The sequence below is a fragment of the Xenopus laevis genome, chromosome 6L (genome assembly GCF_017654675.1).
Source record: "Xenopus laevis strain J_2021 chromosome 6L, Xenopus_laevis_v10.1, whole genome shotgun sequence".
In the NCBI taxonomy this organism is placed as follows: domain Eukaryota; kingdom Metazoa; phylum Chordata; class Amphibia; order Anura; family Pipidae; genus Xenopus; species Xenopus laevis.
This window is the reverse complement of record NC_054381.1, coordinates 3,874,577-3,899,433: the sequence shown is the minus strand read 5'-3', so window position 1 is coordinate 3,899,433 and position 24,857 is coordinate 3,874,577. Positions and strand designations below refer to the sequence as shown.

The 24,857-nt window shown below is 45.1% G+C and overlaps 2 protein-coding genes and 1 long non-coding RNA gene across 3 annotated transcripts in view; all 3 read left to right on the top strand.

The window, feature by feature from the left end:
- The window catches only part of znf214 (zinc finger protein 214), a 210,501-nt gene that overhangs the window by 8,375 nt on the left and 177,269 nt on the right, over positions 1-24,857 (top strand).
- Positions 4,855-6,394, top strand: LOC121394838. Its single transcript, XR_005962026.1, has 2 exons — positions 4,855-5,959; positions 6,086-6,394. It is a non-coding gene; the product is annotated as an uncharacterized LOC121394838 (long non-coding RNA).
- Positions 7,144-12,195, top strand: LOC121394824 (gastrula zinc finger protein XlCGF57.1-like). The gene is made up of 2 exons (XM_041566960.1): positions 7,144-7,297; positions 10,367-12,195. The coding sequence occupies exons 1-2, from the start codon at positions 7,156-7,158 to the stop codon at positions 11,497-11,499; spliced, it is 1,275 nt and encodes a 424-aa protein (XP_041422894.1). The 5' UTR covers positions 7,144-7,155; the 3' UTR covers positions 11,500-12,195.

Sequence of the window (24,857 nt, the reverse complement as noted above, 5' to 3'; positions counted from 1 at the left end):
CTTGCGCCTTTAAGAGACGCACAGGCGCGCCACGCGCCCTAGGGTTCCAAAAATGGCGCCGGCAAGGGCAGGAGCGGCGCAGCGGGCGTCCACGCCAAGGACGTGGTGTGGACCCCGCTGCCCACTAGACCACCAGGGTAAGTTTCTTACACTTACGTGGATATTAATTAATTACCTGAAATCACTTTTAAAACCTATTAATTGATGGTTCTAGTTTTCAGACATTACTTATTAGAATTAATGAATTGCACAAGTCACCTTTTAAACTGAGCACTTTAGATTGTAAGTGGAATCAATCTAAGTGGTTATTAAAAAATGTATAAATCCTTTTAATTGATCCAACGAAATATCCAGGATTTTTAATTAACAAAATACCTGAATGAATGTATTTTTCACAAGTACCGGTACATAGATTTAATAGAATATGGTTGTTATATATTAATACATGATGGTGTATTTAAGCTAAGAGTGTGAATAATTGATTTAAGCGGCAAATTAATTTCATTTTAGAACAAATCCATTTCAATGAATTAATTAAGAAGTTGTCTATCAGTTGATTCTTAACACAACCTGGTGATCATTGCACGCAGCACTTTATATAGTGAATAAAGTACCCCCTCTTGTAAAATATAAGGATATTATAAGTTACCGAGGAGTTTCATGACCATATAAAAGTACGAGGCCGAAGGCCAAGTGTTTTTATACAGGTCATGGAACTCCGAGGTAACTTATAATATCCTCATATTTTACAACTGGGGGTACTTTATTAATTATAATACACAAATTTTAGTGAGTCATGTGACAGAAATGACATCACTACTCACCGTTTATAACTGATGACATCACTACTCACCGTTTATAAGGATATAATTTACAGGATATTCATGGCTTTTGTGTATTATATTTATATTCATACATTAAACGCTGGTTTCTTTGTATCAATATCTATGAAAATATGGAGTAACATCACAATTGTTTTTACAAGTATTCCCTCGTGGGTTTGAGATCCACAACAGTCTCAATACAGTGGATAAAGTTACATTCTAAGTGGTAACCACAACTGGGATAAACACAAGGTAAGAAATTCTATAGAAAACACAGAACGTTAAGGAGAAGTAGATATAGTTACCGACAAGGTTTCTTTTTTTCTTATTCTTTATTAAAATTTCAGTGATGCTTCTCGAGTGAGTTTAGAGTCTGGTAACACGCATTTTCTATAAGGAGTTATTTTTGTTTTTCATAATAAACAAACAAACAAACAAAGTAGGCATTGTTGATGAAAAGTGTAATTGGTCACGCAAGACCACAGTTTATTAGATAATTATGGCTCATTAATGAACACTGGAAAAAAAGAAATCAGAAGTTTGTTAGGTCGGTAGGCTTATGCCATTGCCACATTATCCCTCTATTAATTCCAATATTGCTTAGCCTTTCTAAAATGCCCCCTGCCCCCCCTAAAGGCTAATGCCACACAGGACAGGCCAATAAACTGCCCTCTGATCCCCTCTCTCTGATGTATCTACACTCACACACACACTTCATTTGCTAAAGGGCCACGGGCCCCTCCATGTTTCTGTTTTCTGATTTCATTAAAACATAAAATGTTTCTCTTTTATTTCCCCCCTGAGCTGCTGTATTGGTGCTTAGCTGCCATTGTTCTACATGTGACTGTCCCCAGCCTCCCCCTATACTTTCCTATAATCCTCCTGCAGTGTTATATGTCTCTAACAGGGAACTGCCATTGGAAGGAGACAGGGAAACGACAATGGTTTTATGTATGGTCAGTCTGTAATGGCCTCAACTAAATATTCTCTGCTTAAAGACCTGTATATTATGTTCCACCCAGAACGTCATGAGGTTTTATCATACAAATAAATCATCATAGGTATTACCTTGTACTGAGTAATCTTCATCCAGAACAGCAATGTCCTGTTTGTACTTATTTATTGTAATATTAACAATCTCTCTGACTCAAACATGTATATATATCACTGAAACAATCACTCTTCTATAGATTCATAAGTACCACCCCATTCACCCCAAATCTCCCCCTAACTGACCTTCAGACTGGGCCCCCTTAGCTCATAACAAGGTTACAGATATATAGAAACATTGGGGTGTCACCCTGCTATAGTTCCAGGGGTACCCAGGGTACAAATAAACACTCACCCCAAATCTCCCCCTAACTGACCTTCAGACTGGGCCCCCTTAGCTCATAACAAGGTTACAGATATATAGAAACATTGGGGTGTCACCCTGATATAGTTCCAGGGGTACCCAGGGTACAAATAAACACTCACCCCAAATCTCCCCCTAACTGACCTTCAGACTGGGCCCCCTTAGCTCATAACAAGGTTACAGATATATAGAAACATTGGGGTGTCACCCTGCTATAGTTCCAGGGGTACCAGGGTACAAATAAACACTCACCCCAAATCTCCCCCTAACTGACCTTCAGACTGGGCCCCCTTAGGTCATAACAAGGTTACAGATATATAGAAACATTGGGGTAACAGTCACCCTGCTATAGTTCCAGGGGTACCCAGGGTACAAATAATCACTCACCCCAAATCTCCCCCTAACTGACCTTCAGACTGGGCCCCTTAGCTCATAACAAGGTTACAGATATATAGAAACATTGGGGTAACAGTCACCCTGCTATAGTTCCAGGGGTACCCAGGGCACAAATAAGCACTCACCCCAAATCTCCCCCTAACTGACCTTCAGACTGGGCCCCCTTAGCTCGTAACAAGGTTACAGATATATAGAAACATTGGGGTGTCACCCTGCTATAGTTCCAGGGGTACCAGGGTACAAATAAGCACTCACCCCAAATCTCCCCCTAACTGACCTTCAGACTGGGCCCCCTTAGCTCATAACAAGGTTACAGATATATAGAAACATTGGGGTGTCACCCTGCTATAGTTCCAGGGGTACCCAGGGTACAAATAAGCACTCACCCCAAATCTCCCCCTAACTGACCTTCAGACTGGGCCCCCTTAGCTCATAACAAGGTTACAGATATATAGAAACATTGGGGTGTCACCCTGCTATAGTTCCAGGGGTACCCAGGGTACAAATAAACACTCACCCCAAATCTCCCCCTAACTGACCTTCAGACTGGGCCCCTTAGCTCATAACAAGGTTACAGATATATAGAAACATTGGGGTGTCACCCTGCTATAGTTCCAGGGGTACCCAGGGTACAAATAATCACTCACCCCAAATCTCCCCCTAACTGACCTTCAGACTGGGCCCTCTTAGCTCATAACAAGGTTACAGATATATAGAAACATTGGGGTGTCACCCTGCTATAGTTCCAGGGGTACCAGGGTACAAATAAGATATTAATGACAAGACCATGATATTATCCCAGGACAGAGGCCACTTATGTGAATAGAAATGGGGGGATGGGACTTGGGTCAGTGAGTGAGACCAGAAGTAAAACACTTGGGCCCCTCGTGGCAAAGAGATAAAAGTAGAAATGACCGAGGATTCCATTGATCTCTCAGCCGCATTTGACACTGTAGATCACCCTCTCCTCCTCCAGTCCCTCCAGTCGCTTGGCCTTCGTGACACAGGCCTGTCCTGGTTCTCTTCTTACATCACCAATCGTTCCTTCAGTGTCTCCTACAATGGAATATCATCTTCTCCCCTACCTCTTTCTGTTGGAGTTCCTCAAGGCTCTGTCCTGGGACCATTACTATTCTCCCTCTATACTTCCTCCCTTGGCAAATTAATAAATTCATATGGTTTCCACTACCACCTCTATGCTGACGATACTCAGATCTATCTCTCATCTCCTGATCTCAACCCAGAACTCCTAACTCGCGTCTCCTCCTGCCTGTCCGCTATCTCTACCTGGATGTCACAACGCTACCTTAAATTAAACCTCTCTAAAACTGAAATGGTTCTCTTTCCTCCAACTAACACCAGTAGCATCCCCGAAGTATCCATCATAGCTAACAATTCCACTATCACCCCCTCTCCCCAGGCCCGGTGCCTTGGGGTTATCCTAGATTCTGCCCTGTCATTCACTCCTCATATCTAGTCACTTATTTAATCATGTCACTTCCACCTAAGGAACATATCCAAAATACGATCATTTATCACCCAAGACGCTGCCAAAATTCTTATTCACTCTCTCATCATATCACGTCTAGACTACTGTAACTCTCTTTTAATTGGCCTTCCCCTCCAGAGACTGTCACCTCTCCAGTCCATAATGAACACTGCTGCGAGGCTCATACACCTCAGCAACCGCTCCTCCTCTGCCTCGCCATTCTGTCAATCCCTGCACTGGCTTCCGTTACCTTTCAGAATCAAATTCAAATTAATGACACTGACTTTCAAAGCACTTCATAACTCTGCCCCACCCTACATCTCTGAACTCATCTCTATATACTCACCCACTCGCTTACTACTCTCCTCTACTGACCTGCTCCGCAACTCTTCTCTCATTACCTCCTCACATGCTCACATTCAAGACTTTGCAAGGGCTGCACCCCTCCTCTGGAACTCTCTCCCACGGTCTGTCCCACTTTCTCCCAACCTTTCTGCTTTCAAGAAATCTCTGAAAACTCACTTCTTCCGAGAAGCCTCCCCTCACTCTGCTTAACTACCAAACGCAACACCACATACAGTACCACATTTCTCACCCACTTAATTCCATCTTGCCCACTCCCACACCTTGTGTATTACTCCCTTCCCTTTAGACTGTATGCCTATGCACAGGGCCTTCCTCACCTCTTTGTACCTGTATTGATTGTGATGTTTGTTACTCCATATATTCTATGTATGTAATTCATGTGATGTAGTTGTATAATCACATTTACTTTACAGTGCTACGCAATATGTTGGCACTATATAAATACATGTTAATAATAAATAATAACAACTATATACTATTTCTAGCATTCATATCAGGCCTCTGAACTGGGACCCCCTGTATAGTCTGAACTACAACTCCCGGCATCCTACTCCACTGCTGCTGGGATACTGGGAGTTGTACTAGAGCTGAGGGAGCAGTGAGCAATAACCTCATTACTACATAAATACTGGCAATAGTGAACTCTCCTCACACAAAGGAATCACAAGTCTGTGTCATTTCTCAACATGGGACCCAATCCTTTGTGACTTGCCTGGGGGAGGGGCCCTTGTGTCCCTGAGCTTGACATCAGCTGTGTGACAGGAAAGAGATGGAACTAACCAGCATGCACTGCTCTCATCCACTCTCAATTCTACTCAGTAACAAGCAGAAAACAGTCAAACTCATCAGACACATCCCTTTAACTGACACTCAAATCCCATTTGTCTCTAATCTGGTGCCCACGTGTGACTGACCCTGCACTGCCAGCTCTCCTGATTAGCATCTGCCCACCAGCAACATGGCCGTGTCTGTGCAGTAGGGACAACTCTGACACACAATCATTTCATTGGTCTCAAACCAAACAAGCTCATTGGCTAAAGGGCGGAGCTGCCTTCCCAGGGGGAGGGGTGAGAAGTCTTTGTGCTTCTCTTTCCGCCCAGACCTGATAGAGGGTGTGGTGGACTGGTCAGCCTATTCTGTTTCCTATCATTTAAAAAGTCTATTTTACTGTTATACTGTGTGTCTGCTCTGATATTTTGCTGTTTCATTCCCTGTATTCGCAAACTTTGTCTTGCCTCTCAATATACTCCTACTTTAGTCCTATCCTCACCCACCTTCTATGTAGGCTCTAATGCCCATGCCTATGCCAATGATACACCCGAGGATGACGATAATGAATCTGATCCTGCCCTCATTGATGCCCTCCGCTCTCTCCCTTATATTCCGACCACAGTACTCTCCCAATACATTCCCATGTCCTCCACCCACTCCCACCCCCTCCCTCGCTTAGGTCTCTCCAGGCCACGCTGAAGCATCATACCCACCACTAGGGTGTACTCCCTCTGGAGCAACTTCCTAACTTCTATCTAGGTAGGGACAGCAAAATAGACGTTTTTAGAGGGGATTGTGGTGGACTGGTCAGTCTATTCTGTTTCCTATCATTTAAAAAGTCTATTTTACTGTTATACTGTGTGTCTGCTATATTTCCTTGCTCAGCTATTTGCAACACATATATGGATGCAAGCTAGGATGCAACCAAGAGGAACCTCTTCACAGAAACAGACTCGTTGTGGTCATGCCCCTCTGCACCTGTTCCTGGAAGACGACTGCTGAATTAAAACCGCATAAGGACTTTGTACTTTGTATTTTTCCATTTGAAACTATATAGCTATGAAGTTTGTACTTTCCCATTTGAAGTCATATAGCCAAACCGCAAGCTTAGGGGGGTGTCATAACCCCCCCCCACCTAGCCTATATAACCTTTTGTACCGTACAATAAAAAAAAGAAGCATTTTATATACTGAACAGCTGTGTCAGTGTCATTCCTTCTTGTCAGCTAGCTGAACTTATTCACCACAATTTGGAAGGGACAAAATACTCTCAGGACATACTTCTGTCCATAACAAGGGAAAGACAGAACACTTCCTGTAATTACTTCCTGTTTCCTGTGTCCCAGCCCTGCTGGGTAAGTAATTTTTCTTCCTCCTTCTTTAACTGCTACTGTACTGTGTGTGAGACTGAGGGTTAATCCTGCTGCAGGGACTGATAGAGAGGGGAGACTGAGGGTTAATCCTGCTGCAGGGACTGATAGAGAGGGGAGACTGGGGGTTAATCCTGCTGCAGGGACTGATAGAGAGGGGAGACTGGGGGTTAATCCTGCTGCAGGGACTGATAGAGAGGGGAGACTGGGGGTTAATCCTGCTGCAGGGACTGATAGAGAGGGGAGACTGGGGGTTAATCCTGCTGCAGGGACTGATAGAGAGGGGAGACTGGGGGTTAATCCTGCTGCAGGGACTGATAGAGAGGGGAGACTGGGGGTTAATCCTGCTGCAGGGACTGATAGAGAGGGGAGACTGGGGGTTAATCCTGCTGCAGGGACTGATAGAGAGGGGAGACTGGGGGTTAATCCTGCTGCAGGGACTGATAGAGAGGGGAGACTGGGGGTTAATCCTGCTGCAGGGACTGATAGAGAGGGGAGACTGTGGGACTGGGGGATAAACTGGTCCCAGTACAACATGTATTTATTGTAGTGATATGAGAGGGGGGATCCCCACAGGCAGCTTTATATGGTGGGTTTGTGTTCCTTGCTGTCAGGTTCTCCAGAGATGGAAACAAGGAGGTTAGAGGGGAAATGGGAGAATGAAGAGCCGGACACTGAGGATCCTCTGGACACAATAAAGAGGGAAATGGATCCCGTTCCTGGGGCCGGTGAGTAACGTTTGTGTAGGACACATGTGGTTACACAGAGCTCAGCTTTGCTGGAGGGACAGGAGGGGTTAAACCCCAGCAGGAGGTTCTGCCCTACAGACATAATTCCCAGTAGAATTCCTTACTCCCAGCTTTACTCACCCCTGTCTCTTCCTTACTCCCAGCTTTACTCACCCCTGTCTCTTCCTTACTCCCAGCTTTACTCACCCCTGTCTCTTACTTACTCCCAGCTTTATTCACCCCTGTCTCTTCCTTAATCCCAGCTTTACTCACTCCTGTATCTTCCTTTCTCCCAGCTTTACTCACTCCTGTCTTTTCCTTACTCCCAGCTTTACTCACCCCTGTCTCTTCCTTACTCCCAGCTTTACTCACCCCTGTCTCTTCCTTACTCCCAGCTTTACTCACCCCTGTCTCTTCCTTACTCCCAGCTTTACTCACCCCTGTCTCTTCCTTACTCCCAGCTTTACTCACCCCTGTTTCTTCCTTACTCCCAGCTTTACTCACCCCTGCTTTACTCACCCCTGTCTCTTCCTTACTCCCAGCTTTACTCGCCCCTGTCTCTTCCTTACTCCCAGCTTTACTCACCCCTGTCTCTTCCTTACTCCCAGCTTTACTCACCCCTGTCTCTTCCTTACTCCCAGCTTTACTCACCCCTGTCTCTTCCTTACTCCCAGCTTTACTCACCCCTGTCTCTTCCTTACTCCCAGCTTTACTCACCCCTGTCTCTTCCTTACTCCCAGCTTTACTCACCCTGTCTCTTCCTTACTCCCAGCTTTACTCACCCCTGTCTCTTCCTTACTCCCAGCTTTACTCACCCTGCTTTACTCCCCCCTGTCTCTTCCTTACTCCCAGCTTTACTCGCCCCTGTCTCTTCCTTACTCCCAGCTTTACTCACCCCTGTCTCTTCCTTACTCCCAGCTTTACTCACCCCTGTCTCTTCCTTACTCCCAGCTTTACTCACCCCTGTCTCTTCCTTACTCCCAGCTTTACTCACCCCTGTCTCTTCCTTACTCCCTGCTTTACTCACCCCTGTCTCTTCCTTACTCCCAGCTTTACTCACCCCTGTCTCTTCCTTACTCCCAGCTTTACTCACCCCTGCTTTACTCCCCCTGTCTCTTCCTTACTCCCAGCTTTACTCGCCCCTGTCTCTTCCTTACTCCCAGCTTTACTCACCCCTGTCTCTTCCTTACTCCCAGCTTTACTCACCCTGTCTCTTCCTTACTCCCAGCTTTACTCACCTCTGTCTCTTCCTTACTCCCAGCTTTACTCACCCCTGTCTCTTCCTTACTCCCAGCTTTACTCACCCCTGTCTCTTCCTTACTCCCAGCTTTACTCACCCCTGTCTCTTCCTTACTCCCAGCTTCCCCAGAGCCGCAACCAGAAATGTTACAGATAAATAAAGAGAGAGAAGAATCGGAGACTGAAGATGATCAAAACCCAAATGAAAGCTCAGCTCTACAATCTGGTTTGGGTATTATTTTTATTATTTTTATCCCGAGATCCTTCTATACTTCCTGAGATTGTCACTATCACTTAAAGTACAAACATTATTACATTTCCAGCATTTACCTGTATCTTTCTCTCTGGCTTATTGTGAGGTCATTTATATGGGAAATTCCTTTTTATAGCCCTGGGGTGAACTTGTATCTGTTACATGAAGGACTGAGGGGTTAATATATCTTTTATTCAGCCCATTTGGGATTTATTGCTCTGGGGGCAGAGGGTGATGATGGGGGGGCAGTATTTGTGGGCGGGGCTAACAGCAGGAATTAAATACAAATTCACCCTTTGATCTTATCAGTTCACTACCTGTGCCCATAGCAGTAACAACGTTTTGATGATGTTTCGGTGCTGCCAGATAGTTCCTCATTGTTCAGCATTTCTCTCTAGTTGTGGAGTCCCCCCCCCAGTACTTGCCCATGAGCCCCTGTTTATTGTAGAACTAAACCCCCTGTACCAAAAGCCCCCCTAAACTACCTGCCATTGCCCCCACTCCCCTCTCTCTCCCCACACTCTGCATTAGTAAAGAAACAACCCCTTAAAAAAATCTGACCCTAAAATACAGAGCAGCTGAGCCCCAGGGCACCATCTCCCGCCCCTTTGTTTTCTTTCAGGGCTCGACGCCTATTTTCGAATGTGCAGTTGATACTGATTCCTGACTTGGCCCAACTGCTCGCGCTCCCGCTGGCTTCATTTACGTTGATACAAAGGGGAAGATGGTGCAACAAGTATAGGAATCCTATCTCTGTATTAGTGCAATTACTTTAATTTACTCTAGGAATGTTTCTTACTGTCATTAATACAAATTATACTGTGTGTTGACACAATATAATAGAAGATTTGGGAACAGGAAGAGGGGAGCATAATGAACTGGCCTCATTATAAAGGCAATAATGATGATACGGCACCAGATTTCAGTTTGGGCAACAAAATGACCCCTGTATTGGAGGACATGTAACAAAGAGAAGCAGAGGTGCAACTATAGGCCTCCAGGTCTGGGTGCAAAAGAGAAATGGACATGCACACTGGTACCACATCATGATGTTGTAGAAAATGATAGTAACCCCAAATGTATATGTGTAAGCATAAGAGCATCCGATAGTAGCAGAATAACTCCCCAAAGTAGAATGATGGCCCAGGAGCTCCTGCCCCAGACCCTCAGCTCAGGGGAGCAGACAATTCATAAACAGGAGAAACAAGATGTTTTGGGAACTCTAGGAAGCCGCGTATAGATCAGACCGAAAATGAGTTGGTTAAAAAGTAGTAAAAAATCTTTATTGAAACAATCATCTCGAGCCTTACGCGTTTCGTGTCCCTAAGACACTTAATCATAGGCTTGATCACTTACAACACAAAATCAGTATTTAAAGACCCAAACACCAATGAAAAAAGAGGGCAGAGGAAACGCGTAAGGCTTGAGATAGTTGTAGAAAATTATACCATGATATTCCCTGTGGGACCCAAGGGGGGAAGGTGGTCCATGGTGCTTATGTCACATGACATGTCTTTCCCATCAGCACAGTAACATGTGCCAACCAATCACAGCTCTCTCCTGTTTGTTGTTATTAGGTGGGAACATGAAGGCTGAGCACAGTTCTGAACTGCCCAAACCAGAGACTGACTGGGAGTCCGGCACAAGATCTGGCGATTGCTTAACAAGCTCTGATGGATCAGGTTTTATCTGCAGTAAATGTGGGGAGACCTTCCCTTTAAATAGCGATCTTCTCACCCACCTCTGTGGGACACACAAGAGAATCTACTCCAGAGAAAAACTAGATTGTGGGAAAAAAATTTCTTTATTCCCTAGTTTTGTTGCGCACAAGAGAATCCACACAGGAGAGAAACCTTTCACCTGTACAGAATGTGGGGAAACTTTTAAGAATGAGCACTACCTTCTCAGACACCAGAAAATTCACATAAAACAATTTGCCTGTACAGAATGTTCGGAAAACTTTACTACAGAGAGAAGACTCCAAATTCACCAAATGATTCACATGGAAAAGGACAAATTTACCTGTACAGAATGTGGGGAAAGCTTTACTGGAAAAGGAGGCCTTGAAATACACCAAAGAACTCACACTGGGGAGAAACCATTCACTTGTGCAGAATGTGGGAAATGTTTTTCTTTTGAGATCTGCCTTAACCGCCACTACAAAACTCACACTCGAGAGAGACCGTTCATTTGTACAGAATGTGGGAAAAGTTTTTCTGACAAAAGTAGACTTCGAGTGCACCACAGAAGTCACACTGGTGAGAAACCATTCACCTGTACAGATTGTGGGAAATGTTTTTCTGTAAAGAGCATCCTTAACCGCCACCGCCAAGCAATTCACTCTGGAGAGAAACCATTCATTTGTACAGAATGTGGAAAAGGATTTGCTTCAAAGCATTACCTTTATGGACACAAAAGAACTCACACTGGAGAGAAACCATTCATTTGTACAGAATGTGGGAAAGGATTTGTTTCAAAGCATTACCTTCATGGACACAAAAGAACTCACACTGGAGAGAAACCATTCATTTGTACAGAATGTGGGAAAGGATTTGTTTCAAAGCATTACCTTCATGGACACAAAATAACTCACACTGGAGAGAAACCATTCGTTTGTACAGAATGTGGGAAAGGATTTGCTTCAAACTATTACCTTCATGTACATAAAAGAACTCATGCTGGAGAGAAACCATTCACCTGTACAGAATGACGGCAAAGGTTTTCTTTTTAAACTACCCTTTACAAAGACACAAGAGATGGGAAGAACCTCATATGGGTCGCTGATAAATGGAAAAGGTGATAGAACATCACTGCTAGAAGATGACTTTAAACTCACATTTTTGGCTATAAAATGGTTTCAGCTTATGAAGGGCAAACATGGCGCCCAACTCTTTACAGTTAAGAGAATTATCTAGCCCAAAAGATACAGTGCGGTACCTTCTGCCAAGGAAATGTTCCTGAGACTCGGCCTATGTCCCTGCCGTCCCATTGTTTCAGATTAATGGGCTGATCATAAAAGGATTGTGCAGCTGTTGAGTAGGACGAGGGTTATAATCCCTTGGGGTGTCCCATGAGCCGCCAGTTTAGCAGATCATTATAATGTACAGAATGGAACCATGAGGATGAGTAGGAGATGCTCTGATGAAGGAGTCACTCTTTGCAATTGCTGATACATGGCAGGTCTACTAGGATTCACACAGTTACTACTGGGGGTAACAATAGTGATTGCTACAAATGAGCAAGATATTGAAACCAAATGACATTTGTATCTAATGGGTTGAGGGAAAAGGGCAGTTTGGATGTCACAGCCCAATATTCCAATCATTTCCCTAATAATCATAACATTGTAACCATTAACCTGAATAGCAAAAAAGAATAAATGAAATAAAGGACCATAGAATCTAAACCTGCAGTTGGTGTGGTTTATTTTCATCATTATCAAATAGACGGGTAAAGTGGGAGAATCAGAGGATGGGGATTATCAGTTGTAGGGAGTGGAGAGAGAGAGTTCCCACCGGGTGTAGAAGTCATGTTGAAGGGTGCAATGTTATAAGGAGTGTAATTGTCTGGGCTATTAAACCAAGATTTCTGGAAATGATTGTGTCCCGGCACCTTGCCACGAGAGGACATGGGCATAGGGCAGGACTTACACAACACATGCAGTTCTTTATTGTAGCATGGCAACTTCAACATCACAGGTTTTTCTAGATGGTAGCCAGCCGGCATTCAGTAGTTCTGCTTGTGGATAATGTCAGGGTTGGGCAGTGCTATTGCTGGTGACTGGTGCATGTGGGGATAGCTGTGATGGCTTACAGCTGGGTAGTCTTTGTGGTCCTCCATGTATGTAAAAAGACTAACAGTTTGGAATTCTTGGTAGCCAACTTTGTAAGCCAGAAAGGGAACAGCCTCTGTCGTAAATGCAGAAAAGGGTTTGATTCCTTCTGCCAACCACAACGGCAGCTTCCAGAAGGGCCAATCACATGACAGGCCAGGCGGGGTATTATAGGGACCAATCTGGCCTTGAGTTGTAATGCTGCCAATCATAGCTCATACTAGAGTCCTGCGCAGAACTAATTTATGAGACCTGAACCCGCAACACAAACCGCAAACCTGCATCTTTACCATATTTACCAAACCCGCAACTGCCTTATCTGCGACCACCATTAAACAGGTAGTGCTGTTGCTGCAAACCAGAAGCAACATCATCAGAAGTGGGTGGGGACAGAAAAAAGTTTTGTATCATTAACAATATAACAACATTTACAATATAGACAATATAACATAAGAAATTTAGATCAGACCCGCGCCTCTAACTGCACCCAAAAATCCTACCCTTATCCCGCAGGGTACCCAACCCACTGTAGGACTTTAGCTCATACTGCTGGGCCAATGGGGTGCCGTTTGGTGAGCATGCCCAGTTTAGTCTGAATGTAGGATCCAGACAGTACACAGCTCTTGCATAGGGTCTTGTGGCCAATTATGTGTATTGTGTTACAGAGGATTCTGGTTGTTTTCCCTCACTGTTGGGGGTCAACTTCTGGGGGATAAGAGGGGGATAGAGCAAAAGTTATCAGTTACACAGTTAAACACTCACCCCAAATCTCCCCCTAACTGACCTTCAGACTGGGCCCCCTTAGCTCATAACAAGGTTACAGATATATAGAAACATTGGGGTGTCACCCTGCTATAGTTCCAGGGGTACCCAGGGTACAAATAAACACTCACCCCAAATCTCCTCCTAACTGACCTTCAGACTGGGCCCCCTTAGCTCATAACAAGGTTACAGATATATAGAAACATTGGGGTGTCACCCTGCTATAGTTCCAGGGGTACCCAGGGTACAAATAAGCACTCACCCCAAATCTCTCCCTAACTGACCTTCAGACTGGGCCCCCTTAGCTCATAACAAGGTTACAGATATATAGAAACATTGGGGTGTCACCCTGCTATAGTTCCAGGGGTACCAGGGTACAAATAAGAGATTAATGACAAGACCATGATATTATCCCAGGACAGAGGCCACTTATGTGAATAGAAATGGGGGGATGGGACTTGGGTCAGTGAGTGAGACCAGAAGTAAAACACTTGGGCCCCTCGTGGCAAAGAGATAAAAGTAGAAATGACCGAGGATTCCATTGTGTAACAACTATATACTATTTCTAGCATTCATATCAGCCCTCTGAACTGGGACCCCCTGTATAGTCTGAACTACAACTCCCGGCATCCTACTCCACTGCTGCTGGGATACTGGGAGTTGTACTAGAGCTGAGGGAGCAGTGAGCAATAACCTCATTACTACATAAATACTGGCAATAGTGAACTCTCCTCACACAAAGGAATCACAAGTCTGTGTCATTTCTCAACATGGGACCCAATCCTTTGTGACTTGCCTGGGGGAGGGGCCCTTGTGTCCCTGAGCTTGACATCAGCTGTGTGACAGGAAAGAGATGGAACTAACCAGCATGCACTGCTCTCATCCACTCTCAATTCTACTCAGTAACAAGCAGAAAACAGTCAAACTCATCAGACACATCCCTTTAACTGACACTCAAATCCCATTTGTCTCTAATCTGGTGCCCACGTGTGACTGACCCTGCACTGCCAGCTCTCCTGATTAGCATCTGCCCACCAGCAACATGGCCGTGTCTGTGCAGTAGGGACAACTCTGACACACAATCATTTCATTGGTCTCAAACCAAACAAGCTCATTGGCTAAAGGGCCGAGCTGCCTTACCAGGGGGAGGAGTGAGATCTTTGTGCTTCTCTCTGTACCCAGACCTGATAGAGGGAAAGACAGAACCTTCCTGTAACTACTTCCTGGTTACCTGGGCTGCTGGGTAATTGAGTTTCCCTCTTCCTCCTACAGAGGGGAGACTGGGGGTTAATCCTGCTGCAGGGACTGATAAAGAGGGGAGACTGGGGGTTAATCCTGCTGCAGGGACTGATAGAGAGGGGAGACTGGGGGTTAATCCTGCTGCAGGGACTGATAGAGAGGGGAGACTGGGGGTTAATCCTGCTGCAGGGACTGATAGAGAGGGGAGACTGGGGTTAATCCTGCTGCAGGGACTGATAGAGAGGGGAGACTGGGGTTAATCCTGCTGCAGGGACTGATAAAGAGGGGAGACTGGGGGTTAATCCTGCTGCAGGGACTGATAGAGAGGGGAGACTGGGGGTTAATCCTGCTGCAGGGACTGATAGAGAGGGGAGACTGGGGGTTAATCCTGCTGCAGGGATTGATAGAGAGGGGAGACTGGGGGTTAATCCTGCTGCAGGGACTGATAGAGAGGGGAGACTGGGGGTTAATCCTGCTGCAGGGACTGATAGAGAGGGGAGACTGGGGTTAATCCTGCTGCAGGGACTGATAGAGAGGGGAGACTGGGGTTAATCCTGCTGCAGGGACTGATAGAGAGGGGAGACTGGGGGTTAATCCTGCTGCAGGGACTGATAGAGAGGGGAGACTGGGGGTTAATCCTGCTGCAGGGACTGATAGAGAGGGGAGACTGGGGGTTAATCCTGCTGCAGGGACTGATAGAGAGGGGAGACTGGGGGTTAATCCTGCTGCAGGGACTGATAGAGAGGGGAGACTGTGGGACTGGGGGATAAACTGGTCCCAGTACAACATGTATTTATTGTAGTGATATGAGAGGGGGGATCCCCACAGGCAGCTTTATATGGTGGGTTTGTGTTCCTTGCTGTCAGGTTCTCCAGAGATGGAAACAAGGAGGTTAGAGGGGAAATGGGAGAATGAAGAGCCGGACACTGAGGATCCTCTGGACACAATAAAGAGGGAAATGGATCCCGTTCCTGGGGCCGGTGAGTAACGTTTGTGTAGGACACATGTGGTTACACAGAGCTCAGCTTTGCTGGAGGGACAGGAGGGGTTAAACCCCAGGAGGAGGTTCTGCCCTACAGACATAATTCCCAGTAGAATTCCTTACTCACCCCTGTCTCTTCCTTACTCCCAGCTGTACTCACCCCTGTCTCTTACTTACTGGCAGGTTCCCCAGAGGCACAAGCAGAAATGTTACAGATAAAGACAGAGAAAGAAGAACTGGACTGTGGAGATGATCAGAACCCAAAGGAAAGCTCAGCAGTTCCACTTACTGATGGGGGTAAGTAATCAGTATTCATTAGTGTTCAGTTATTTACAGGGAGACTTTTCTGTGGTTCCTTACTCCCAGCTTTACTCACCCCTGTCCCTTCCTTACTCCCAGCTTTACTCACCCCTGTCTCTTCCTTACTCCCAGATTTACTCACCCCTGTCTCTTCCTTACTCCCAGCTTTACTCACCCCTGTCTCTTCCTTACTCCCAGCTTTACTCACCCCTGTCTCTTCCTTACTCCCAGCTTTACTCACCCCTGTCTCTTCCTTACTCCCAGCTTTACTCACCCCTGTCTCTTCCTTACTCCCAGCTTTACTCACCCCTGTCTCTTCCTTACTCCCAGCTTTACTCGCCCCTGTCTCTTCCTTACTCCCAGCTTTACGCGCCCCTGTCTCTTCCTTACTCCCAGCTTTACTCGCCCCTGTCTCTTCCTTACTCCCAGCTTTACTCGCCCCTGTCTCTTCCTTACTCCCAGCTTTACTCGCCCCTGTCTCTTCCATACTCCCAGCTTTACTCACCCCTGTCTCTTCCTTACTCCCAGCTTTACTCACCCCTGTCTCTTCCTTACTCCCAGCTTTACTCACCCCTGTCTCTTCCTTACTACCAGATTTACTCACCCTGTCTCTTCCTTACTCCCAGCTTTACTCACCCCTGTCTCTTCCCATTGGCTGAATCAGAAATATTACAGAATAAGGAAGAAGAACTGGACCCTGAAGAAGATCAGAACGCAGTGGAAAGTTCAGCAGTTCCAGTTAGTGATGGGGGTAAGTAGCCAATGACTACGTGTGTAACTGATACCAATGATGCCCCCCTGCTCAAGCCAGTGGGAGGGGTCTGACTGTGCTCCACCCACCTTCTCTGTATAGGACCCCCATTCACTGCATGTTCCAGTTCTCTACTCCCCTTGTAGGTATCACTATCCACTTTTATCCACATGCAGTGCAGCCCTGAGTGTCAGTGCACATGAGACCTAAAGCTCTTGTTTAGGCCATTATCAACAAAAGAACCTGAGAGCAGTTTCTTAAACAGGAAATCAAATGAAATAAAAACATGTCCATTTAGTTTTGGGGCAACTGAATGAGTCTCCACCCAGTACTTGCCCATGAGCCCCTGCTTTATAACATGACTATCTCTAGTTCACAGTGGTCAGTACAGTATTAAACCCCTCCAACTGCTTTTCATTTGGGCCCAAGCTCCACCGACTGGGGAGGAAAGCAGCCGAAAACCTAGAAGTACATCTGTCTGTAATATGAATATGAAATTTGACCTTTGATAAATAGACCTCTTAAAGGGGAACTATCGCAAAGATGAATATTTAATATTTTCTTGATAGTTCCCCTTTAATGTTTGATATACCAGTTCCTTACAGATGATCTATATCCCCCTTCCGCTCTCTCCTTTTTGTTGTTATTAGGTGGGAACATGAAGGCTGAGCACAGTTCTGAACTGCCCAAACCAGAGACTGACTGGGAGTCCGGCACAAGATCTGGCGATTGCTTAACAAGCTCTGATGGATCAGGTTTTACCCTCTCTGTGAATAGTCATCTTCTCACCCCCCTCTGTGAGACACATGAGAGAATCTACTCCAGAGAGAAACCATACAGCTGTACAGAATGTGAGAGAACCTTCACTACAGAGAGAAATCTAAAAATTCATCAAATTGATCACAAGGGGAAGAGCCCATTCACCTGTACAGAATGTGGGAAAAGCTTTACAGCAAAATCTACACTTTGTGTGCATAAAAGAATTCACTCCAGAGAGAAACCATTCACCTGTAGAAAATGTGGGAAATGTTTTACTAGGAAGTGGCAACTTCAGAGACACAAGAATATTCACACAGGGGAGAATCTTTTCACCTGTGAACAATGTGGGAAAAGTTTTACTGAAAAGTGCGCCCTTTTTGAACATGAAAAAATTCACTCTAGGAAGAGGCCATTCACCTGTACAGAATGTGGAAAAGGTTTTTCTGATAAGAGTGCACTTAAATACCATCACAAAACTCACACTGGAGAGAAACCATTCACCTGTACAGAATGTGGGAAGAGTTTTACTGAAAAAAGTATACTTCGAAAGCACCAAAGAACTCACACAGGAGAGAAACCATTCACCTGTACAGAATGTGGGAAATCTTACTCTGCAATGAGCACTCTTGAATGTCACCACAGAACTCACACAGGAGAGAAACCATTCACCTGTACCGAATGTGGGAAGAGTTTTACTGAAAAAAGTAAACTTCGAAAGCACCAAAGAACTCACACAGGAGAGAAACCATTCACCTGTACCGAATGTGGGAAGAGTTTTACTGATAAAAGTATTCTTCAAAAGCACAAAAGAACTCACACAGGAGAGAAACCATTCACCTGTACAGAATGTGGGAAATCTTATGCTGCAATGAGCACCCTTAAATGTCATCGCAGAACTCACACTGGAGAGAAACCATTCACCTGTACCGAATGTGGGAAGACTTTTACTAAAAAAAGTATACTTCGAAAGCACCAAAGAACTCACACAGGAGAGAAACCATTCACCTGTATCGAATGTGGGAAGAGTTTTACTGATAAAAGTATACTTGGAAAGCACCAAAGGACTCACACAGGAGAGAAACCATTCACCTGTACAGAATGTGGGAAATGTTTTTCTGATAAGAGCGCACTTAAATACCATCACAAAACTCACACTGGAGAGAAACCTTTCGCCTGCACAGAATGTGGGAAGAGTTTTACTGATAAAAGTATACTTCGAAAGCACCAAAGAACTCACACTGGTGAGAAACCATTCACCTGTACAGAATGTGGCAAATCTTATTCTGCAATGAGCACCCTTAAATGCCACCACAGAACTCACACTGGAGAGAAACCATTCACCTGTACCGAATGTTGGAAGAGTTTTACTCATAAAAGTATTCTTCAAAAGCACAAAAGAACTCACACAGGAGAGAAACCATTCACCTGTACAGAATGTGGGAAATCTTATTCTGCAATGAGCACGCTTAAATGCCACCGCAGAACTCACACTGGAGAGAAACCATTCACCTGTACCGAATGCGGGAAGAGTTTTACTGAAAAAAGTATACTTCGGAAGCACCACAAAACTCACACCGGAGAGAAACCATTCACCTGTACAGAATGACGTGAACAAAGGTTTCCTTTTAAAACAACTCTTAGCAAACATACAATAGTTGCTTGAGAGGAACCTTATATGGGTCACTGATGTGGTAAATGAAAAAGTGCTAGAACATCACTGCTAGAAGATGTCGATTTGTAAATAAAGCTTAACGATACTTATATTTTTGGTTATAAAATGGTTTCAGCTAATGATGAGCAAACGTGACCCCAACTCTTTACAGTTAGGAGAATTATTTAGCCAGATACAATGCGGTAGCTTCTGCCAAAGCCAAGGACATGTTCCTGAGACTCAGCCTATGTAACTGCTGTCCCATTGTTTCAGATCAGTGTTGAGTAGGACAAGGTTTATAATCACGCCTTTGATAAAGCCTGTAAATGGCGGGTGAAACGAGCGTCAGGCGCTATTTTTATTCTGGATAGGCAGGGGTCCGCACTAAAGGTGGCCATACACGGGCAGATTAAAGCTGCCGATATCGGTCCCTTAGACCAATTCAGCATTTTATCTGCCCATGTGTGGGGGCTCCAGACGTGTCCTCTTGATCAATATCAGGCCAAAAATTGGCCAGATATCGATCGGTCAAGTTTGATTTTTTTGTACGATCCAGGACCACATCGGCTAGTTGATGCGGCCCTGCGACCCGTCGGAGGCTATTCGTAGTATTGGAATCGGATATTGCCCAGCCGTTAGTGGGCATATCGGGTTAAGATCTGCTCGTTTGGCGACCTTGCGAAACTAGCGGATCTTATAGTGTATGGCCACCTTAAGTTACAGATCTTAAGGGCAGTCACAGATTGCAGATTGGGAGGTGATTCACTGCGGGTGAAGGGGTTGGTGGTTTCTGTATATTTGGAACTTTTGGCTTAATTAACGTTACTCTCTAGGATAGATACTGATCAGTGCCTGAGGAACATCCTAGTCGTCGGACAGTTAGTTTAATCCGGTGCCTGAGGCACATTTTATGTGATAGGCGGTTAGCCGGTACCAGTGCCTGAGGCCATTAGTGTAGCCGTTAGTGAGTTGACCAGCATCGTTGCCTGAGGCACATCTTGGCCAATAGACAATCAGTGAATATCAGGACCTGCGGTACAACATAGGTTAGAAGCGCCAACCATACCGCCGGGTGGGAACTCTCTGGGGGAGAAAGGCTTGTGCCTATATTGTGGCTGTGCGAGTGACTATACCGGACAGGTAACTTATTACCACATTAGGTGACTACTTGTAACATTGAATACTTGGTTGTTCTGTATCCCGATTGGTCAGTAACAGGCCCGGACTGGCAAATGCCAGAAGGGCTGCTGTATGGTTCCATAGAAAGTTACGATAGAGTGGGCTGGTTGAGGGCTGTTTGGGCTGGTAGGAGACTGTTTGGGCCTCTGCGTACTTGGAATGGCAGGGCCTATTTTGACTCCCAGTCCAGGCCTGGTCAGTAACACAGGTAAACTAGTCCTACCACTGTTGGGCCGCTCTCCTGCCTCACCCTCATTTTAGTTTCATTGATATATACTGGACACTTAGGTTAATACTTGAATTAAAGTTATGTTTTATCAACCTAAACACATGTGAGTTATTGGATGTGATGGATGGGAGGTGCAGACGTATGGGGCAGTTCTTTCCCACCCTTTTTCTTGATCATATAATTTATTCATATTGACCCTGCACCATCTCTTTGTAACCGATTACGGGCGGGAGGTGCTCCCTAAATCTTTATCTCTTATGATCCCTTGGGTGTCCCATGAGCCGCCAGTTTAGCAGGTTTTATAAATGCCACTAATTAGTTTGTTAGTAAAGAGTGGAGTGAAACCTTGAGGATAAGATGATCAGAGGAAGGAATCTCTGTAATTGAGATGAAAAACAAATGGCAGTGGTTCCTAATGGGCTGAGGGAAATAGGGCAGGTTGGACATTATTCTCTTTCATTTCCCATTAACCTTAACACCACAAAAGAAAATAAAGGACCATGGAAACTCACCCTGCAGATCTTACCTCAGATGTCCTATTAAAGTGAGTAATAGTATAGAGAGTGCAATGAGTGCAATGAGCTATTAAACCAATATTTCTGGAATTGATTGTAGGACCATACGATATGCACAAAGGTTCCTAGAGATTGAGTATATCTATGGAATTTATCTTGGATTGCCAGAGTCATTTTATTGCATTTTTGATTGGCAGGATATAATTAAATTTTTGGTGGCAAAACAATCCTTTTGGGTTTATTTAATGTTTTTATTTTTTTTAAAAGGTTTTTATTTTGCATTTTAAACAAACAGCACAAATTCAACAAACAAAGTAGGCATTGTTGATTAAAAGTGTAATTGGTTGGTGGGGGCGTGGCCAGGCAGAGGATTGTCAGAATAGATTTTCGGGTACCCCCGGGGCTTCTATCATACTCTCATCCAATCCTCCCTACTGAGAACACCAGTTACACAAAAAACACCTGGGGGACCTAGCGGAAACCATAGAAAGCACAGCGGAGAGCACCAAGGTGGGGGTGAGTGATATTGGAGCCCTGGGTGCCCCCTCTGCAGCCCACAATAAATACCAAGGCCCCAAATGAAGCCTGCAGCAGGAGCCACCCATAACTTTCACATGCAAATGCCACTGGGCCAGTGTTATCCTAATCCACAAACCCAGTAATAACAATAACTTGGGAGACTTGGGTCAAGCACAAAACTTAGTGAGGGCCAGGAGACCCTGTGAACAACCACACAAGGAAACCCTGCTCGGTTTAATAACTTGCCACCTAGTCTATCTGCCCAAAGGACTGCAAACTAAAGGCAGCAATAACACAGGGGACTTAAAACAGAATCAGCTCCCTCCAGAAACATTATTGGTTAACTGGCCCCCTGCCAACTGGAGACTCAACCCCAGGGTTAAACCAGGAGCACTCTTGCTCTGTACTACTCCTGGAGTAATACACTCATTACTTACTCCTACAGTACCACTTCCCAGAGACTGTTCACAGGGCCTTAAAAACCAACCACTAATCCCTACTTAACCGTGCCTGGTCTAATAATCCGTCAAATCTGCCATACTTTAAACTCTACTTGACTGTTTCTGCAACAACTTAACAGCACTACGGCAAGACCAAAAGGAAAAGTGGGCAAATATGGGCCAAAACTAAAGACTGATGTGGCATCTTGTCTGTAGCATTATGAGCATAGCTCCCAACGAGAGCCGAACAAGGAAGGAAATTGCAACTCGCCACCAGCCTCTCCACAATCTGACCAAACACCCCCTGAACCAACACTAAGGGAAGTACTAGGGGCAATATTGGAGAACCGCATAACAGCCACTGCACAGTTTGAAGAACTTAAAATAGATATATCACTTCTGAGACAAGACTTACAAAATGTAAGGGAGAGAACCGAACACAGAGTTTCATCCCATGATGACCAAGTATCTCCCCTACAGAACACAGAGAACTGCAACAACAGCTCCAAACCGCACTGGACAAATCTTGAGAATAGGAATAGTTGCAACAATGTCCGTATTGTTAGATTGCCAGAAAAAGCAGAGGGACAACACCCTGAACAATTCATGGAAAACTGGCTGAAGGATTTGTTTGGCGCAAATATTTTCTCTGAGGTGTTTATAGTGGAAAGAGCCCATAGGGGCCCCACTAGAGCCCCACCACCAGGAGCTCCACCCCGGCCATTCCTACTAAAAGTCCTTAACTATAGAGACAGAGACACTATCCTCAAATTAGCGCGCCAAAAAGTTGAAATAAAATACAACAGCAATCGCATCTCCTTCTACCAACAACAGTACAAAAACAAAGAGCAACCTTGCCACCATCCCCCCTATGTATCATGGGCGATTTCAACTCCACAATGCACCCCCTAGCAGATCGTATTCATTCTCAGGACCCTGGCCCAACTAAACTAGCACAATGGGCAGAAGCCTTCAACCTAGTAGATGCCTGGAGATGTAAGCACCCAAGGACCAAAGAATACTCTTGCCATTCAACCACTCACCACACCTTCTCAAGAATAGATCTAGCATTTGTAACTACTGACATCCTCCCCCTCATCGAGAAGAGGCAGTTCCTTCCTCGTATGCTCATTGACCCTGCTCTCCCTCCGCTGGTCCACTACAATGGGGTCCAGACTATGGAGACAGTGCGGGAGACCAACTCTGAAGGATATTCAGACTATTGGGTACAAAATGCAGACACTGCCCCCCAGACAAATCTATGGGATGCGAGTACGGCGGTAATGCGGGGAGTACTGACGAGAGCCATAACACAAGCACGCCGACAAACACAAGACATAATGGAAAATGAACACACTGCGAACCCCACACCACAGACTTATGCGCTCCAACAAACAAAACGCAGCACCCTAGAATGCCAAAATACCCTCTTTACAAAGAAAGCACTGCTATACCAAGTCCAAAGATTGTTTGAACAAGGAGACAAAAATGGACGATTGTTGGCATACTTTGCGAACTTATATCAAACTACTATACCGCACCCAAACAATGTGCATACTCAATTCTTAGACAACATAACAATTCCCAAACTGCACATCCAAGATAGAATTTTCCTAAACCAACCAATAACCATAGAGGAAGTCAAATCAGCCATAGCATCCCTTCCTGCCAACAAAACACCAGGTATTGATGGTCTTCCATCCAATTGGTATAAGGCCCTAGCAGAATAACTAGCCCCCTCACCTATTAAATACGCTACAGAAATCATTTGAAGCAAGGGCCCTCCCCCCCTCATTTGGAAAAGCCCTTATTGTAATTCCAAAACCAGGAAAGGACACCGGTCAGTGTAGCTCCTAACGCCCAATCTCCCTCATAAATACGGATGCAAAAATACTGGCTACAAGACTACAAAGATATATAATAGATCTCATCGACCCAGATCAATCAGGGTTCATGGCAGGTAGATCCACAAACATTAATATTAGGAGACTTTACACCAATTTATCTATCCAACATGAAAAAATGGGAAATAGAGCAGTGGCCTCGCTAGACGCAGCAAAGACGTTCAACTCCATAGAATGGCCCTATCTCTGGGAAACCCTCCTCAGTTTTGATCTGGGCTGCCAATTTATTAAATGGCTCCAGATGCTGTATCACCAGCCACTGGCAAGAATCAGAGTGAACGGCCTGATATCAGATCCTTTTCACCTAGGCAGAGGCACCCGCCAGGGCTGCCCCCTCTCCCCTTCTTTCTTTGCATTAGCAATAGAACCCCTAGCCATTGCAATCCGAGCACTGAATCAAATAATCGCCCCTATCACGGAAAAAATATCCTTGTACACTGACGATATGCTCATCTACCTAGCAGACACCCAGAATTCTCTAGCCGCGCTCCTCAACGTAGTGGAGCAGTTTGGATCAATATCTGGTCTCAAAATAAATTGGGACAAATCCCTACTATTCCCACTAGATCATCTAACTCACTCCTATGCCCCCCTCCACCCATTAATGTAACTGCCCAAGATCTTGCTCATTTCTTTAATGAAAAAAATCTCTCATTAGGCTGAGCATACCGTCCGACAACAATCTCAGACCAACGTGCAGTCCACTCACATCTACTTGCACTCCTTCACCCCTGCAACTCTAGATGAAGTTAGCAAACTTCTAGCCAGCTCAAAACCCACCACCTGCTCCCTTGACCCCATAACCTCTCATCACCTTTATCCAATCTCTGATACACTCTCTCCTGCACTTACCCACCTATTTAATCTTTCACTCTCTACTGGTACTTTTCCATCCTTATACAAACAAGCACTAAGCACTCCTATCCTTCCCTTGATCCCAGCTCTCCAGATAACTATCGTCCAGTTTCCCTTCTTCCATTCGCATCCTAATTACTAGAAAGGCTTG

Coding starts and splice junctions, on each gene's coding strand:
- LOC121394824 (XM_041566960.1), top strand. CDS start 7,156: ATGGTGGGTTTGTGTTCCTTGCTGTCAGGTTCTCCAGAGATGGAAACA. Junction 7,298..10,366: donor GGATCCCGTTCCTGGGGCCG/GTGAGTAACGTT, acceptor TGTTGTTATTAG/GTGGGAACATGAAGGCTGAG.